Source organism: Lissotriton helveticus, chromosome 7 (assembly GCF_964261635.1).
Source record: "Lissotriton helveticus chromosome 7, aLisHel1.1, whole genome shotgun sequence".
NCBI lineage: Eukaryota > Metazoa > Chordata > Amphibia > Caudata > Salamandridae > Lissotriton > Lissotriton helveticus.
The window spans coordinates 1,189,634,944-1,189,655,754 of record NC_136068.1 but is presented as its reverse complement, the minus strand read 5'-3'; the positions used below and the strand labels follow the sequence as shown (position 1 = coordinate 1,189,655,754).

Below are 20,811 nucleotides of genomic sequence, written 5' to 3'. Positions count from 1 at the left end.
TTTAACATTTAATTTTTCACACCCACAGTCACAACCCGCTCCACTGTATTACAGGTGTCGTAGCACACCCCGGTGGCGCTAGGCCGCCAGGGTGGACCCCGATGATGAAGCATGTCACCACTAGGTTGGTGAGTGAGGGGTTTTAAACAAAAGGATGAATACTCTCCTTCTTGCCAAAAAACCTGCCCTCCAGATACGTCTGCTCTTTATCTTCAAGGGGGATACTCCTCTCTTTGTTTTGATACAGATTGGATGGTAGGCAGGTGCTTCTTGTCAGCCTATATGCTCCTAACACAGACCAGTCAGTGTATCTGGATGTCCTCTCCAGAGTGGTTTCACAATGGAGTGCGATACAATGGTTACTAGGGGGCGACTTTAATAGTGTGCTAGATGTCCACTTAGATCACTTGTTTCCTCCCTTGCCCCACACCACTGCCTCATCTAATGCTAGAACACGTACAAGCAGGCTAGATAACTGGGACCTAGTAAACATTTGGCACAGACTAAATGCTTTGACAAAGATATATTCCTTCTACTCTGCACCACACGCCTTACACTTCAGGATAGATAGACGAGTAGGCATGCAGGAGGTCGCACAACACATTACACATACTGACTATATGGGCCGTACCCATTCGGATCATAACCCACATGTGCAACTGGCATGGACAACAACACGCCCTCCGATTCCAACTTGGCGGCTGCAGCCAGCTGTGCTGGAAGATCCCCTGTTCCATGATTTAATAAACACAGCCATTGCAGGCTACTTTGAGGGTAACATCGACACGACGGACACACGTTCACTGGAATGAGACGCATTAAAGTCACAATAAATGGTACATGCCTAGGTCTGACTTGGAATATTCGCAAAGTGTTAGAAACTGACCTGAAAAGTGTAGAACACAAACTATTGCAGTTGGAAACACCAGTGGAGGGTAGCCTCAATGGGAGGCAATGCTTGACAGAGGCGCATGCTGAACGTGCAGCCCTATTGGAGAGGTCACGCTCCACAACTATGCCTTCAGCCAAAACTCATGCTGTGGCAGATAGAGCAGGTCCCCTACTTGCTTGGCTAAACCGCCAGGACTGCCCTAGCAGTCCAATTGCTGGCCTGCTCTCGCCCAGTGGTACAATTCTACACTCGCAGAGTGACATACACGCAGAGTTGGGTTCCATCCCCTATTTTGTCTTGGGCCCATGTTTGTATATCTAATTCCACAATTGCCCTTAATAAGTCTTCCGGTATTGGAGGAATGGGGAATACCGGAAGATTTATTAAGGGCAATTGTTGAACTATATACAAAAACATGGGCCGAAGTGAAAACAGGGGATGGAACCCGTGTAACATCTAAAATCAGGACAAATATAGGTCTCAAACAAGGATGTGTTCTGGCCCCAAGACTGTTTAATTTATACCTATCAGATATTGCAGAAGCTTTGGATTTAGAAAATAACCATCCACCATTGCTTGTGGAAGAGAAGTTAGGCTGTCTACAATATGCGGATGATGTGGTCTTATTAAGTAAAACACCAATAGGTTTACAACGGAGTATGAATGTCCTAAAAATATATATAAGTAACAAAGAGAGAACCCAAACTTCACTTTTTTATTGCTGGAATGAATTTAACAGACTAGGATCATTCGCTTATTCAAATGTTCTTAAGCCTTTATTAGCTTCTCTTTTAAAACTTTTTTTGGATTGATTCATTTAATTTGTAAAGAATGTCTATCTATCAGACACACCACCTTCACACTCATTTACATGTACGAAACACATTTTCCCAAGACAATATATACACACACAAAGTAAATGAAAATACATTTAATATGTACATAGAACATAAATGGAAATGTATTCAGGTTAAATCCAGTCACTATTGGATACAACAGTCTAGTATTTAAATATATCATACTACTTTTGTGTTTCTACTCGAAAGGTTGTTGGCTACTGGGTACACATTGCTAGACTACAAGGGCAATTAATTTTGGCTTGCTCCCTGCTGTTAAAACATTTTTAGTGATTATGTTGACCCAGCAGCAATGGATGCCGACGCGTTTTGAGCCCCATCTTAGTTTTGGAGTTCTCCTCAGGGCCTTGGGACTGGATGTAGTCTGGAAAGAAAGATCCAGAATGCTTTATTTGTATTTATTCTACTCTCCATAAGTTTTTCACACTACATGTCATTTTACTGAGTTAGGGCGATTACCTGCAATCCTCCTGATATTTGCTGCTCTTATGGGTTCATGAAGCCTTAATTTTTCTGAGATATTCAGCCTGTGGATAAGGTGTTTCTAAACCGGGAAAATCATGGTTTAGCTTTTTGGTTGGCTTAACGATAGTTTGTTCTAGTCTAGATAAATTGCATTCTTTTGAACTTACTTAATCAAATTTCGTAACGTATGGTATCGACTTAAGATGTCCTGCCGTCTTGGAGCAGCTTATTTGTACACCGGGGCACTTTTTTCTAGTCGTTTTTCATTTTTGTTCATGGGCTTTTGTAACTGCAATAAATAAATAAAATATGATGTCATGACTCCCTGTTTGCGGAGCCGCTGAATGCGCTCTATTGAGTAAAGACGTTTTGGCGTTTTTGTCAAAAGTTGTACATCCACTTACTTTTGTAGCTTTAATAAGGATTTCACTTGCTCTGGAGTGATGCAAGCCATAGCAATACTTTTTGTGAACGAAATCAGGCTAGCGGACCCAAGCAATTCAATCGGTCCTAAAATGAAAACATACACGCAGTGTGATCTCTGCGTATAGGGCATATTGAACATAATAATTGTGTTATTTCTATTTTTCCGGAGTTTACTCACTTTTCCTTCAGTCGGACTTGGCCGTACTGTCGTCGAGTCTGTTCGTGCTTCTCCGGTGAAGTGAAGCCGATTTGCCGGTCATTTTGAAGACTAATTTGCCACCGCAGTGGCGTGTGGATTTTGTATGCTTTGATCGCTGAATTCCTGCATTTTACTCTGGTTTCTTGAAGACGTGTTGAAGAGATTATTATTAGATCATGTAGCACATTCAAACCTTTTAAAGCTGGATGATCCTACCCTGATTATTTCTATATGTTTTGACTGATGAGCATTTCTCTCAGGTTATTGTTCTTAGTCATGACGCTCAATTGTATCTTATGGAACTGGGCGGTCTCTTATGGGTATTTATATGGGAATATATGCACAATGATGTGTGACTCAATCCGAGTGTTATTCTTAATTAATGACGCTCAATTACATCTTGTGAACTGGTCAATCTCTTAAGTATTTATTTTTAGAATTTCTGCAACTCGAGTAGAGTGGTGTTTTACTCTGTTGACAGGTGCAAGATTCCATGAGGTGATCATAAGCTGTGGGGCATATATTTTCCGGCTATATGTGAATCCCATCATGTTTTCCCAATTTCTGACATTTCATTCAATCCTTGGACTGTGTTGTTGAATTTTAAGATCAGATATGCTTCTTTCCTCAACAATTCTGATTCAATATCCCCTCCTCTTGGGCTTGGTTTTATTTTACACAGAACAGTCCATTTGAAGTCTCTCTCACTATGTTTCATCTCTATGAAATGATTAACCATTGGGGCAGTGATGACTTTGTTTTTTATCCTGGACCGCTGTTGCACTAGTCTTTGTCTCTCTTCTTGATTCGTCTTGCCGACGTAGAGTTTTGGACAAGGGCATACTACTGCGTAAATTACATTTTTCATTTACAGTATGTAAACTCTTTCTGTGTCCATTTAACATTCCGATAGATGAATTTGGTGCCCACAATTATGGTTTCGCACATGGAGCAGATTCCACACTTGTGGTGTCCCTCAATGGGCTTGAGGTTCCATTGTGATATAAGGACTTTTTTCTTAGTTGATGGAAAGACATCTGCCCTTGCTATTTGTTGTCCTATGCCGCCGTTCTTCTTCATTGCAAAAAGTGGTGGATCCATTGGTTGGTCCAGGTTTGATAGCAAATGCCAGTTCTAAAGGATAATCTGACGGAATGTGTGTGTGTGTGTGTCCCAAATGTGGAAACACAAACCAGTTTGTCTTCATTTGATTTTTCTTTTTTTGTTAGAAGACATTTTCTCGGAGTGTACTGTGCACGTTTCATAGCATGCTTCAATACATTTTTGGAGTAGCTTCGATTCATCAATTGAGCACGGAACGCTTCAGCATGTATTATGTAATCTTCTTGCCGTGTGCAATTTCTTCTTATTCTCAATAGCTGTCCATACGGCAAGTTGTCCTTCAGGCTTCGGGGGTGAAAGCTCTAATAATGCAATAAAGTATTACCATCAGTTGTTTTTTTGTGCAAAGTTGTGACCAATTTTTTTCAAAAGGTTTCACCTCCATGTCTAAAAATGTAGGATTTCTTTGACTCTTGGAGATGGTCAACTTTATGTCTGGATGTCTCTTGAACTTTGGAAATCGCAAATAATCTCTGTTAGCATAAGCTGAAACCATCTTGTTTGTGGCATCCATTTTGTCAGCTATGTAATTCTTCCATCCTCTGCTGCTCATCTTTTTCCCTGCCTGTGCTGTCTATTTTAGTTAACTTCCTGACTCAACTAAAAGCAATATGCAAGCTAAATAGTTTGTAGCTGCCAGAACATCTGGTCTCAGACTCAACTGTCAATCTAATAGTGCTGCCATAAGCACTCCTGCCCCCCCATCCCACTTTGCTGACTAAGTGATTTCCCAATTGCCCATGTTTGTTAATAGTTATTCCTGTGTAGGCCTGTACCTTCCATTTGTAACTACATGCTTACCAGTGCAGAAAACTCAGTATAAAAGGCCCATGGTCTGTGTATTCAAGCCACTACCTCCTGGAACACTTGAGGGTGTTGTATGGAAGTGGTCTCACTCATGAGTGAATAAACTTGTTATTTTGAATTTCAGCTTCAGTGTCAATCTCTATTTTGTTGGTCTAAGGCCCCGTGGACAAAGAATGGTGAACCCTGCACCGGTGTGCCCCTAAAAAGGCACATTTCCACAGAGCCATTGGAAAAAAACGTTACAAATCTTCTGTCCCGCTCCAAAGTCACCAGACATCGTCCATGTAACGGTACCATTGCTTTATGTAGTCCAGGTAAGGGTTGTTGTTGTGGATGTATTTCTCCTCAAAACGTGCCATATACAGAACGGCCATCTCCGGCGCAAAGGGACATCCCATTGTGGTCCCTTTCGTTTGTATGTAGAATGTATCTTTGCATTTAAAGTAGTTTTTCTTGGGAGCCACAGAGGCTAATTGCAGAATGAACTCCCTGGGGACCTGGTAAGGCCGAATTCTGGATTCCAAGTAATGTTCCATAGCTTCCAATGCCTCATCTAGTGGAATGTTTGTATAAAGAGACACCACATCGAAGTAAACTAGCCAATGTGTGGTCTGGTCAAAGTGTACCCCTTCTGTTTTATTTATGAAATCCATGGTGCCTCTTAATAACGATGGTACTTCTTGAATGAAAGGTTTTAAGAACGTGTCCACGTACTTGGATATAGGTTCTAGCAGTGAATCACATCTGGAGACTATCTGCCTACCCGTAATTGTAGGTAAGAAAGAATTTGAATTCCTCACAAAGAAAAACCCACGGATCCCCATCATATATTTTCATCCGAAAATACACAAAAATCTCAACAAGCCTCTGGGTAGGCCGATAGCATATCAGCTATTTATGGTGGAAGGAAATAGAGGACCAACTGTCTAGTATTACAAAGGGACCCTGGGGAAACCATTTAATCTTATTTATTGAGGACTTAGGCATACAAGAAGCCTGGGAAGCTGTAATGGTAAAGGCATCTTCCAAGCAAGCGGTAAGATCTGCAGTGCGAATTACATTACATATAACAGATACAAATGCTTTTTCACTAAGGAGACATGCCTGAACAGTAATAAATTCGTATTCCTGCATAGGTTCTCAACTGTATCTGGCAGAACATTTTTCATTAAGATTGAAACGTCAATTTATGTTACTCCGGTTTGGTATTATGGAAACTAAAGACCTTGTTCCATCCTGGAAAAAACAGCCAGAGAATCCTTCTTGCAGATTATGTGAATATAAGAGTGAATCACTAATTAATTTATTCTGTGTTTGTCCTGTACAATTACCGCAAAGGAAAACTCTGCTGAAATCGCTATTCAGAAATATGGGAATTCATTCATGCTGGCAAGCCGGTATCTCCTGGCTAAGAGGAAGATCAGCCGTTCTTGCGTGTAGGGGAGTAAAGTTTACAACTCCTTCATTTAAGGAAATTTTAAATATACAGGACTGAGAATACTGGCTATATTTTGTTTCACAAAAACATGGCCTAAGAGTAATGAATTATTGTTGGTATTTAAAATGTGATGTTTTTAGTTAAATTAGGTCTTTCCGAAAATAAGCATTTGTAAATGTTTTCGCTTTTCTTTTTTTTTTGTGTTTGAAAGCTTTATTAATATACTTAAATAAACAAGGACAAAAGGAACTGTATGCAGAATATACAAAAGCAAGAAGATTATAACATTCCTAATGTCAAGAATCAATACCTAAGCATTTTATAAGTTTTAAAGAGAGGGGAGGGAGAGGAAAGAAAGAAAAAGAAAGAAGGAATAAGAGAGAGAAAAGAAGAACAGAAAAGAAGAAAGAAATTTTCCTGTATGTTATACTTCATCAATTTATTGCATATTTATAGTATACAGCTATGTCATATTTCCTTCACATATTCTCCTTTCCTGAGTTTTTCTTCTGCTCTTTTTCTTTCTTCTTTTCTGTAAATGTTTTCGCTTTTCTATTTAGATAATCTGTAATAGTCAATATGTACTGTTGTAATGGTTTTAAATAACTAAATACAATAAAGATAACTGTTGACCCGCCACTACATATCCATATAATGCTCACAAACACTGGCGACACCGGAGGATGTCTCATCTTTCTTGGCTGCGGTGACGCTACCCACACAAGAGTACCAGTTCAGAAGCAAGAGTTGGATGAACCCATTCCACCCTTTGAGATATGTGAGACAATACGTGAACTGGCAACGGTTCGGACTCCGGGCCCAGATGGCTTGCCAGCAGAGTTTTTCTAAGCCTATACTACGTTGCTGGTGCCCCCCCTTCACGCTCTGTATGCTGTAGCTTGGAGAATTCCTGTCTTTCAGCTTCTCTGTGGGAAAATCTTTTAATTTAACTTTATAATACTTGCATATACTTGGATGAGGCAAACACTTGATCAGATGGCTAGTGAGTTCATTACGCACCCCTACTGCGCATCCTCTAAAGCAATTGCGCGGGGAGTGGGAGACTGAATTGGGTCTCCCTTACACCAATAAGGAGTGGGACACTGCCGGCCAGCCCCGTCATGATCCCTCGAAATGCCAGATTCTACCTGATCCAATTGTATGTGGTACACGGAGCCTAACTCAGAAAAAATATATCAAATTTTTTGGCGAACTGACACAGCCTCCCCCCACTGTCATCTGATAAACGCGAACCTGCTGCATATGCTGTGGGCTTGTCCTAGTCTTCTGCATTACTGGAGGGCTGTCATGGACAGGCTGTTGCACTGTATGAAAAGAAATCTCGCACACACATGGGCGGTCTGTATACTTTGGAGGAATAAAAGAGGAAAAAACAAGGTTACATCCCGCTTTATAGTCTTAGGATGATCTTTGCAAAGCGCCTGATCACCCGCAGATGGAAATCCCCTGATTCTCCGCACATTATGGCCTGGCTGCACTCATTCACCAACTGGGCACGGGCAGATAGTACAGCCCTGCACAGGGAACACAGTCTGGGTCTCAGAAAATACCCTATTGCCTCACATTGGGATGCACTCATGGCAGACCTAACCACTGACACACCATCCAACTCAGGCCATGGAGGAAGATGACGTGGCGGGAGGGGGGTCTATGCAACGCTTCTTGCGACCAGAGATGATTCCAATAATTACTCTTCTTAGCTGGGCAAATATTAGGTGGGAGTCGCACAAATGGGGGCTATCGTCAGCAGGAGTGCCTATCCTCACTCACATGCACATGTATGCTACACAAAAACAACAGAGTAGTATAACTAGCTGCTTAGACAATATCAATGATTAAAGTATCTTCTTTTAACGGGTGGCGTTCACATAGCACAAGTTGTAGGCTGTTGCCTTGTTGGGAAAACTGTTTAGCTTTGTAATGAACCGGATTAGCAGGCCTAGCGTCAATCAATGTTCACCATCTACACTACTACATCCGAACCAACTTCGTAGTATTGCATTCAATCATGATATGTAAAAAGCTTACAAAGTATATTATTGTGTGGTTCAAACTGCCATCCGTAATACATACTGATGATGATAAATCTGTAAAAGTAATGTTTATGCTACACTGACACAGCCGCGGCCGCTGCAGGTAAGAGCGGTGGGGCTGGTTGGGGGTGACGGGAGGGGGGGGGGGGAAAGGGGGTGGCATTTCGAGACAGGACCACAAGGTAAAATTAAATTAATCATTTTCCCTCGCGGTCGTCTCTCGAAATCCCCCCCAGCCACCACACCGCTCTTATCCTCAACGGCCGCGGCTGCACTCACTCTGAAAAACAGTAAAACAGATTTAAACAAAAATCAATTATGCACAGAAACATATTATAATCAACATAAAATACAAAACATTTTGTATTAAGTCATACTATATAATCACATCACCTTAGAAACTGTTGTAAACAAATGTTCACTCACTTTCAATTTTAAACTGAAAAATGTGAGAGAAAAAGAAACCCAATAGGAAATTAAGACTATAGTTAAAGATAAAAGTGTAGTCAAAGCTCCACAACATAACCACATTTATGAATTATTTTTCATTATTCCACTATATGCAGCAATTCCAAAGTCAATGACCCGGTCCTGTCTAGACTGGAATGATGATGCCAGTGCCCTATGTGGAGTTCTCCCAGGAAGCAGTGAGGGAACAGTAGAAGGAGCCTTTGGTGCTTGGAATGTCTATTCCAGCAGCAGGAACCTTAACAAAGGCAGATGTAAGAAGGGCTTGACTGCAGTCAAAAATACAGGATTGTACTTTCTGCAACAGCAGACATCCACGCTCAAGGTGAAAGTAAGTCCCAGCATCAGGATCCTTGATTACAAACACCTGACAGGCTACACACTTGGCCAAAATGCAAGCCTAAGCTCTGGGGTTTTCAGCCTCTTATCCATTTGCACATACATTTGCGCTAGTGCTGAAGGCCAGGTCTCAGTGGGGTAAATATGCCTTACACAGAAGTATAACCAACAGAAGGCACAGTTATTCCACATTCATCAAGGCTCTTCAAACCCACCAATAGGCTCCATATAGTGGGAAGTAACATAAAGGAAGTAAACAAAGGACAGGCTGGTGAGATACCTCTCTGCAAGCAAAACCTTCATCTTCTTTCCACTTTTGATTACCTCAGGAAGGTACACCAGCTCTCATGCTTGGTAACAACATGAGAACAGCGTCTGAATTGGATGGGAAGTCTGTGATAGTGTTCCAGGGACTGCAGGAGAGCAGAGGAGTTTATGTAAAACTGTATGGTTTACTAGATGCACTCTTTGTCCTTTTATTGTCTTTTGAGATAATTGTAATGTCAGCAGCTTTTCGTGTATATAAGAGGCTGCCTGCCAATAGCAAATTGAGACCAGCTGTTTACCTGTGTGTGGATAGCTGCTCACCCTGCCGCACCAGTAAACCTGCTTTTGCCTTGTTAAGAGAAGTCCTGTCTTTCATTGTTTTAGTTTCCCCGCAACACCTAACTGCTATAAAGAATACTGAAACAGTGAGATTTGTTTTTGATCGTTAAACATGTCTGTTTAGAAACCTTGTTAGTTTAGTGCAAGAAAATAAACACACTTAAGCTCATACGTTTTAGTAGCAACCATCAATTCTTACTTCGAATAAAGCTGTTCCAGAGAGGTCTGATTGGTTTCCAGATATCCTGGCCATACAGAAACTCCGTTTTCCAACAGTTCACTGAACAGACCTTGACAAACCTATCACCAAAGAAATAAAAAGTGCATAAGCTTTATTTTAGTTTAATCTTGAGGGTGTCCACAAACAGAACACTAACAACATTACATATTCAAAGCCCAAGATGCAACCTCAGATGTAAAATCACAAAGTTCAGTCAGAAATAAACTAGCTCAAATAATGAACTTAGTGCCCCAGGTACAAGAATACATAAGGATCCTGTATAATTCTTCCAGGTGCAGGTGAACAACACACTATCCACACTCTTCACCATTGGGAGGGACACCCATTAGTGATGCCTACCATCATACCTGCTGTATGTCCTGGCCATCGAGACCCTAGCCAAAAAAATTGAGATATCGAAGACTTTGTCGCGGACTATACGCGCCTTCACCTTTGCTATCCCAAATGAATGGGATGAAACTGATGAAAAGTCTAGACTTATATGGGGTGGCCTCAGGGCTCTTACTCAATTGGGACAAATCAACTCTTGTACCGGTGCAATGTGGGATTTTGATAACACGCCGGCAATCTAAACTGCGTGTCCAAACAGACCTTTTAGTTATTCATGGGTATGTACATATAACAAATCCACAGAAATGTCGGGAACCTAAAAAGACCCCTCACTTTGTAAAGCTGCTGGAAGGCATGCAGGGTGAGGCTCATTGCTAATCTCAAATGTGTGTCAAGAGCCCCTATTTAAAATGATCATCCTCCCTAGTGCCGCCCTACCTACAAGAAATATGGGATTGCCTGATAATCTGAGAATATTGGGCAAAAGTTCAACCTACGCTGACAATAACAATGGGCTGGGCATGGAACCTTACTTTGAAATCGTTGGTCTATGGATACCTTGGGTGGCTCTAAGAGCTGCTGCACAATACATTTGTTTTACATTGTAGTGCTTTGCCAGAAATGTATTCATCAGGAATAGCATATTCTAGTATCATTTGTTCTGGATAGCGACAACTTCATTGGTCTGCCCGACATATAATCACAAAAAGAGTAGAAATAAGAGAACTGAGAGAAGATATGTTGCTCCATCACGCATTTACTGATCAGACTCTGTATGGCAGCTCAGAATCAGGTTGATTAGTGGCTGTGAAACTCTGCATGTAAGGAAAGATTAACTCTTTGTCCTCCTTAGCATCATGCATTACCATTAAGAACTGATGCTGAAAGCCCTACTGGTTTTGAATGCCATTGGCTACTGATAGGAATTCCTACACCCAAGATGGTTACCATGTCAAAGTGATGACACAGTGGCCATCTTAGATGAGGGCATTCACACAGGGATGAACCTTAGCCTAACTGAGTAGATGAGTTATATTTCAATCTTCTGACTATAAAGAGAGAGAGAGTTTGCATTGTAAAGCTGTAAACCAATTATCAAAAAATTGGAACATTTATTGCTAGAAAGGAATTACTGCAAGGAGAAGCTCCTGGTCAAGTGCTTCTAGTCACAGTGAGGCAATGGGAATAAAAAACTCTCAGATTTGTTAAAATCGAGGGAATGTACTCTAAGGGGAAGGGCCACGACTTCTGCTTTAATTTCATATCACATCGGGGTCTGATCTACTCATTTGGACAGTATCATCTTCATTAGACCCAATTTTAGAAATGTGATGAAATTCAACTCCCTAAGACATAGTTTGTTTTCTTAAGCTCTGATATCGGATAACCTTTCACCAAAATTCCAAGGAAAACCTTTTCTTGGAAACAGTGTTGGCTTTAGGGCTGTGCGACTAGTGCCGCTGTACCAGGCTTCAAGCTCAAAAATACCTCTTTTTAGGACAGGCTGAGGTGAGATAAGAGCAGCCTGCAGAGCTCTTTGTGTGCCAAGCCTTTTTCGAGGGATACAACAACAACATGATAACTCTGGTGGCTAATGCACTTGATAGAGATGATTTTTTGAGAAACAGTTTTGACTCATGACAAAGTAGCATAGTGGGTTAATGTTCCCGCTCCAAAGCACTACGTATAACATGCAGAACGCAGATTTGTATTTTATGTGGATAGCTCAGTGGGTTACAGCTTTTGTCACAGAGATCCTTTTGGTACTTGGAGTTTGTAAATTACAATACTTCTAACATAGCACATTGAGCTGTGAACTGGTAACAAGGCACTACAAGCAAACGGAAAGACATGGAACCGTATTATTTTTTACTCAGTCTTTTGTTAGTCTAAGGTTGCTAAGAAGGATTAATTTCAGAAGTAATACAATATTATTAGCATGGCACCCCCAAGCATGGTGTTGCATTTCAAATCCTAGGTTTATGGGGCAGATGTATTAACACTTTGCTCCTGGTCTGCATTATATAAGTGATGAAAACCTGGTACAACTTGTTGTTCTGGGGTTTACTTCAAAGCACACATACTAAATTGCTTTAGACAGACGCCCTAAAGTATCTTAATGTAGCACTATGGGATACTTTGAGCCAAGGAGGGTTACCATGGGTGGTACATGGACTTTCCCATGTTCCCACCCATGTATTTTGACACTAATCCCTATCTGCTAACATCGGTAGAAAGAGATCTACACAATATGCCTCCTAAAGTCAGACATAAAGTTGGAGATTTATTTTCTCCAAATCTTTCCACCTTTGCATGTGTGCTGCACCTAAATAAAGTATTAATCTTTGTCAAACCATAGAATTTTGCGCTGAAAAGGCACTCTTTCTGTTTTTAACCTAGGCTTGACATCACGCACACAACTTGCACTATGGTGCAAGAGTATGCACACTTGTTCAAGGCAGCCTAGGTTACGCCAGGGTTAGAGGAGAGAGCAACAGCTCCATATCTAACAACATATGGTACTGTAGTGCTCTCTCCTATTCACTAAATGCAGCAACTTTGGTTACTGCACTGCGTGGAAACTTAGTAAATCTGCCCCTCCATTTCTCAAGATCAAGCACTCAAAACATATAATGCCTACCAGTACAGATGAAAAGTGACTCCTACACCTTGTAGCCCTTACTGTCTTAAGTAGCATTTCCTATACATTGATTTACACACCTGTATGACCCATTATCTCAGTATAATGTTTAAAAAAAATCTTTTTATTAAACATGCTCATCATACAACACATATTCTGAAAGCACATTGCGAGTATACGAATACAATATGGTGTGTTAGCAACACATCATGGAGTGGCCCAGCCACATTTTTTAAGTATAGGAGTAACAACATAATAGCACATATCTTGGCGGCGGGTAAAAATATCACTTTCCCCCAATCACCTGGACAGAGGTCACTAGCACTTACAACAACGGCGAATTATATCCCCAGAGTAGCGCCCTGGTATTCCCGCCAGGGGCCCTCCCACTCAAAGTCAGTTTTTCACTCTGATACCGACGGGGGGGGGGGGGAGGAGCACCCCACCGCCTCGCGATATTAAGGTTTGCCACTCCCGCCACCAGCACCCACCAAAGTCTGGTATATCTGGGTCAGTGGTACTCTTACCGATAGGACCCTAGACATCACAGTCTTCACTCCCTGCCAATACCATTGATTGAATCATGGGGCACTCGGTTAGCCCAGCACCATGTGACTCTGGGCAATAGCTCGCTTAATCTTCCCGACGGCCCCCAGCGCCTAGAGACCCTTACGGGTGATTGTGCGCTTTACAAATGTGGACTTTACTTTTACTTTAGGATATGGTAAAAGGAGCCCTCCCGTTCACATCCTCTCAAGCACAGTGGCGTATCTACTGCCCCTGTTTTGTACAGCAGGGTGCGTGAGTATTAGGCCCGATGCTTGAGCTGTGTCCGTCAAAATCGAGCTTGGATTGCTATGTCGCAAGGACTTTGTAGGGCATCCACCCAGTCCTCATAGTCTATGTCACCTAGGCCGTCCGTCCAGGCACTACTCAGAGAGCCCAGGTGGTCGGGGATTCATCAATTTTCGATAAATCACTGATACACCCTTGTGTGGAATGGGGTCCGTGAGCAAGCGGTCTTCCAAGGGGGAGGATCCTGGCATTTTTGCCACTTCCTGAATATGAACTCAGAGAATGTGGCCTAGCTGCAAATAGTGACTTTTTGAGCGGTCGATAATTCGTATTTGTTTCAAAGGTAATCAATTCTCCACTCCTCCATACGTCACCCAGATGCTCGATACCTATCCTTGCCCACAGCGAAAAATCCCGCAGGTTGGACACCTCATTCAGTCGATTGCTATGCCATAGGGGGGGTCATGGCTGTCAACTTGGCCTGCCATCTCAAACAGTACTCAGCCTCGGTCCAACACCCCACGACAGTTGACATGTGTATTGGTAGGCACTCTCTCTGCCAGCGAGTGTATAGGATAGTTTCATAGTTACCAGTGGGTATTGCTTCTTTATCGACCCTGTAGGATGGTCATCCCAGTCCGAATATACTCAGCCCTTACCCTTTATCACTATTAGCTATGAGGCCCAATAGTACTTTCTTAATGTCTATGATTGCCAGGCCTCCGTCGGATACTCTCCTCTGTAACTTTCTCAGTGCAATACGCGGCACGCCCCCTGCCACAATAATTCTCGGAGATCCTAGTCTGTCTGTTTAAAAAAGGCCAGTGGGATGTGGTAGGGCGTATTCTGTAGGGCGTATTAAAAGCATGGTAATAAAATTCGTTTGTACAAAGCCGCCCAGCCCATCAGGGCTAACGGGAGGGTGCGTCAATGTGCAGCATCAGTCAGAATATCTTTATTCGACTTATTACAAGTCATACAAAGAAACAAAACAATACAACCATGAAAAGGGATACATACATACATGACCCTACAATTATCTAAAAACATCATTCTGGATACATATTATAAATACTATATACAAAATTAAAATAGAAAATACATTTTATATTTCATATCAAAAGAAACACATAGCAACTTTAAAAATGGTATTTAAGGCGAAATTTGGCCCCCCTTTTTTACCCTCGCGGCTGCCACTAAAAAATTAGCTATACAGAAAGTTGTGCGGGGATTTGTCAGGAGCTGTAAATAGAGCAGTGCCGGACGCACCTGAGTAAAACCCACTTCTTTCAGAATGGGGAGCAAATATTTTTTTCTCTGCTCATGGAACAAGCTACAAAACATGACAAAATGCATTGTATCCTGCACAGAAAAATGGTCACAGCTGCATGGGGGGGCTAAGTCTGGCTTCTGCCAAGAATTAAAAGAACTTAAATAAAAATGTAACAGGTTAAACCTGAATTTAGTTAATAAAAACCTGTGATAAGGGACTGTAACAAAAGTGAGGTAAGGTGCAAGCGTGGGTACACTTACCAAGAGGTTGTGTGCCCTAACTGCTGGCTTCTGCAGTTCAACTTCCTCACGGGCCACATCCTTCATATCCCTAAATGACTTTTTTATAAGGCCTATGTCCAAAGCTCTGATTTTATCTGGGCTAAAGAAGAGTTCTGGTCGACCCAACTCAGTAAATGTTTTAATTAAATAGGCCAGCCATGGGATACTACTATATTTATCTAGTGATAAGACATCCTTCAATATTATGTGGTTCAAAGGAAGATCTTCATTCAACCACATTTTCAACCACAAAGTCAGGGGTGCTAAACTCAATAAATCTGACAGGTAGGATAAACCCACCTCTCTATGAATGGAATAAGTCGGAGTTGACTGGGGAATGGAGAGAAGAGATCTTATAAATCTATTTTCTGCCCTTTGAATGGGGTCAAGATTTACGTACCCCCACAAAGGGGCTCCATATAGTGCGATGGCCACGGGCTTGCTCTTGTAGATTTTTAAAAGGGCTTCCATGGGCCTGGCTCCCAACTTGCCCGCAAAACCCAAGAGCGCTGAGGAAGATCTAATGACCGCCAGCCTCTTTGCTCTTATCTGTGGCCCCCATGTTCCATTCTGGTCAAACATTACGCCCAAATAGGGAAATGTGGTTACCTTGGCCACCCGGACCCCTCTGCAGAAGAATAATTTGTGTCTTTTTTTGAAACGCTCACGCCCCATTACCATCGTGTTTGATTTGGAAACATTGACCTTAAGATCCAAATTATCCATAAAGGAGCCAAAAGCGTCCAAGAGGCGCTGCAGGCCTACGCCAGTGCGGGCAATCAACACGGCGTCATCCGCGTACAGGAGTGCCGGGATATGGACCTCTCCTGCACGAGGCACGTCCGCGTCCTGGTCTCGCAGGTATGCCCCCAGGCCGTTGATATAGATGGTGAAGAGCGTGGGGGCTAAAATGCAGCCTTGCCGAACCCCCTTTAAAGATTTAAAAAGTGGGGTACATCTACCATTGTTTGACACTCGGACGGCTGCAAAAAGCTCCTGATGCATAGTGGCCATGAACGTAACCAAAGCTTCGTCAATACCCATCTCTAATAGAATTGACCAAAGTTTTGCCCTATTGACGAGGTCAAAGGCCGAGGAGAGGTCCATAAATGCCAAAAACACGGAACCCTCCTTGGCCACCGTGTACTTGGAGATGAGTAGATGCAGATTAATACATTGTTCAATGGTCCCTTTTCTCTCCCTAAAACCATATTGCAAGTCAGACAACCCACCACAACCCTCCACATTCTCCCTCAATCTAGATAAAAGGACTCTGCCCAGAATTTTTATAGTTGAGTCCAAGAGGGATATGGGCATATAAAACGCGGGATCGTCCCGCTGACCTTTATTTTTAAAAATGGGGACAATGGTGGATATGGCCCAGGAGGCGGGAGCTGGATTACCATTAACTGCATTAAATACATTTGACATAACCTCAGACCACAGTTTTGGGGAATACATAAAAAAGTCGGCGGGAACTCCATCGGGGCCAGGTGCCTTGTGTTTGGTAGTTGCCAGGAGAGCTATTTCCACTTCTTGGGGATTAAAGATGATGGGATGTACATCTACATTGGTTAATGGGCCCTTTTTTATGCCATCATCGTCACCCCCATAGACATTTTTAAAGAAAGACAACCATTTATCATCTGTGATAACGCAGTCCATGGGAGCATTGCTTTCATCGGAGAATAGGGGCTGTTTGATAATCTCCCAAAATTTCCTACTATCCTTAAGCACTGCCGCTGAAAGGAGATAGTCCCATGTTTCGCGTTTAATCGTGTCTTTGCGGTTCTTAAGGGCTGCCCTATAGATTTTCCTTAATCTCAAGATGTCATCTTTATCCCTTGGGACAATTTTTAGGGCGGCCACCAGATCTCTGTGGGCTTTCGAGCATACAGAGTCAAACCATCGCTTATGTCCTTGTGCTCCCTGGGTTGGTTTTGCTAAAAGATCCTTAGAAACCTGGTTGCAAATTGCCTCGAAAGCTGCTACTATGTGTTCACCTTGCGTGCCCGGGTTTTTACAAAGCTCCACCTGGTCTTTGATTTTAGGGAAGCATTTTTCATAAAAGTTTTCCGGGATCACTTTAGCCCACTTCACTCGTCGATCTTGGTCAGTGGTCCTCAGGGGGTGTGCCGATTTTACATTGATTGGTGGCGCCCCCATCTGGGCACCCCAGGCCACCTCGAGTAAAACTGGGTTATGGTCACTGTAGTGTGTTGCAACTGTACGATAGTCCGTGATCCGATTTAAAATCCCTGATGAAACAAAGATGTAATCGATCACTGTGCCATTTTGGGCGCCGGTAAAAGTTGGCGATCTCTGGCCGCAATCAGGTTCATATAAATCGTAGTTAGCCAATAAATCTTCGAGCTCCTGCCCCTCTGCAGAATGTTCAAAATGAGGTCCCTGTAAGGCTGCGTCATCAACCTCATTAGCACCTTTTCCCTTACAGGCTAAATTGCATAAATGAATATTAAAATCGCCTAATAAAATAAACTCAAAAATTAACTCGATATTCTGTGCTGCTGTGTTTAAAAAACTGTCCAAACTGGAGATATTGCGACCGCTATAGTCACTGTTCCCTGAATTGTAAAAATTAACATATAAAGTCCTATTTGTTTTGTTAATCACCCTTTCAACCATTAGGATGTTGTCAGAGTCAGTGCTATTCTGCCTATAACTTCCTACTAAATCCAACGCAAACAAGATCACCAATCCACCTTTAGCTCTGCCCGCCCTGCTAGCCACTGCAGGTTTAGTAAAACAGGTGAACCCATCCCACCAAAGATTATTGGATGTGTCCCAGGTTTCTTGCAAAGCGATGATATGATGCTTAGAAACAAAGCTCAGCCAGGCATGATCCTGGCGTTTTGCACTTAGGCCTGCTACATTCCAACTAATGATCTTACAAGAATCAGTGGGTAACCTTAGTTCATTTACATCCTCTAAGTCACCTTCAGCTACTGGTTGCAATAATGGACCTTCACTGGTTTCAGCTCGGCAAAGGCTTTGTGTATCCACTCCCAACGTGCTCATATTTACATAAGGCACAGTCTGAGATGGAATTAATTGCTGAACAGGATTAATTGACACTTGAGACTCTAGTACTGCGCCGGTGGCGAAATTGTTAAGCTGCTCAACAATATTTGGACCTCCACATTTTAATATTGAGTTATTCAACACCTCCCTTTCCAGATCAATTCCTGGTTCAAGTCAATCACAGGAATTTAAATCAGTTAAAGGACCAAACCTATTTCCTGTGGCAAAGCCCCACTCAAAAGGAGTAGTCGCCTGACCCTGTCGATATAGAGCTGGGTTCCACATAGGTTGTGGGGTATTTGGACGTGTAAGAAACTGATCGTTTCTCAGCCAATGTGTGGGTCTATTGCCCCAAACACTAGGTTCACAACCCAGTAGGCCGGGACCCCAACCATTGGATCTTGGCTCATATACGGGGCAGGCCTATTGTTTGACTCATTCAAATAGTTGAATCTTCCTAGCTCCCGATGTGCTATGGGCTGAGACCAGTCATTAAAATGTCGAGATCTGGTACCCCCTACCCAATTGCTAAAAATATTGTTTCTTTTGTAAATGGGGATATTGGGTACGGTAGCGAACTGAGTCTCATCATAGAAGAACTTAAGAGTGAGAGGAATTATAGAGCCACTACGACGTTGGGGTGGAAAAATGTTACTCAAAATATCTGGAAGGACCTCGGCGTTAGCAAAGTTTAGGATAACACAGTCCCCTTTAAACTTTTTTGGTTTACTGCCAATCCAAGATACCCTCCTGGTCATAACAATATCCCCTGCCAATTTGTCGAGCCCTTGTTGAGCCATATACATATTATTAGTGAGCCAATGTAACGCTTTATCTTTTAGACCCTGAATGGACTCTGTTTTATCTTGTGATAGAACAGGGACATTTGCCAGTACCAGTACTACTGGCGAGGCTTCCAATATAAATTGGGGTGAAACATCCTCTTGATGTGTGGCCACTGCAGGGCCCGTAGTACTATTACTCGCATCTCCAACAATTACAACTACATCCTGACCAGGAACAGACACTGACGGTAATACTGGCGGAAGCGGCAGCCCTGATTGAGTGGGCTGTAAATTGCTATCAATTGGGGTAACCTCCGTGTCCGTGGGTGTTAAATTTGTGACGAGGGAGGATAAATTCTCTACCTCATCTACTAGTTTACTATGTACCCCACCCAGTTTTTTGACCTCAGATGTTAATTTATCTAGTTTCCCGATCAGGGGTTTAATTATGGTCCTGATCTTTGTGTCTATCATATCTTGAATCCTATTCAAGAGATCGTCATCGATAATTCGTTTTGACTCTATATCAGTGTCGGATTCTACATATTTCCCCACCCGCCTAGGGGGTGGTGTGGCGGGTTTTTTCCTTCCTATTTGTTTCCCCCCCCTCTTTACTGGGGGTCTTCTACAGGCTCTAACAGCCCGTATAGCAGGCTGCAGGGATTGTGGGTCTTCGTCCGTAGTAGCTAGCTGGTTGTTCGCATCTATGAAAACGCTATCTGATAGATCTATTAAATCTGTTCTATCTGTTGGAAGATCAGCGTCGACAGCAGCAGCAACCTCGGTGCTATTGTTTTGAGGGTTAGAATCTACAAGATCTAATGGTGGATTTTGTGTTGGTGAATCAGATGTAGCTGTACTTACAATACTTGTGGAAAGACTTTCAATAGGCAGAATAGGTGATTGGCTTAAGCCAAGAGATTGCCTTCTCTAATTATTGATGTTACTAACCACTTGTACAAGATATGAATCTAAAGTGTTCACTGTTTCTACTGGGGCAGGAACCAATTTTTTCCCCATAATTGAAACAGTTATTCGGCAACTTATCAAGGCTCAAATCAAATGGGAACAGTAGATGTTGGCAAAACGATGTGCAATGCAAGTCAATCAAACATCCAGTGACAAAATGGCAGGCCAATGCCTCTATAATGCAATTATGTGCAATAGAACGGGCTGGGGACAGTACCTTATAGTCCGTATGAAAGATGTCAGGGGGGTGGCCTAGCCTGGCCGGTCGAGCCGATGAGGGCCGTAGAGGGCCCGCCCTTTGCCCGGGCTTAGCCCCGGGCGTCCCGCTCGCGTCCCGCGTCGCGGGGGTTCTGCCGGCTTTATCTCTATTCGTTGGCGCTCTCTGGCGCGTTCCCCGTCACTCTGGACGCGCCGCCGCAAAGCCTGCCGGGAGTTGGAGTCCCCCGGAGCGGCGGCGCGGAGTCCGGTGTCTTTGTGAATCTTGGCGGTGGCGGCAAAGTCAGGTCGGCTTTGTTGACCCCTGCGTGACTCTCAGCGGTGGCGGCGCTTGTGAATCAGGTAGGTCTTGGCCCCTGCGTGACTCTCGGCGGTGGCGGCGCTTTCAGGTGTCTCTCCCCCGCTCTGCCGGGGTTCTGCCGGCTTTATCTCTATTCGTTGGCGCTCTCTGGCGCGTTCCCCGTCACTCTGGACGCGCCGCCGCAAAGCCTGCCGGGAGTTGGAGTCCCCCGGAGCGGCGGCGCGGAGTCCGGTGTCTTTGTGACTCTTGGCGGTGGCGGCAAAG

The 20,811-nt window shown here is 43.1% G+C and overlaps 1 protein-coding gene across 1 annotated transcript in view; it reads right to left on the bottom strand.

Annotated features, from left to right (window-relative positions):
* POLG2 (DNA polymerase gamma 2, accessory subunit) overlaps nucleotides 1–20,811 on the bottom strand; it is a 378,043-nt gene that overhangs the window by 26,861 nt on the left and 330,371 nt on the right. Inside the window, exon 8 of the mRNA XM_078654341.1 lies at nucleotides 9,873–9,973. Coding sequence (XP_078510467.1) covers nucleotides 9,873–9,973 — 101 coding nt within the window. The remainder of the gene's footprint in view (nucleotides 1–9,872; nucleotides 9,974–20,811) is intronic.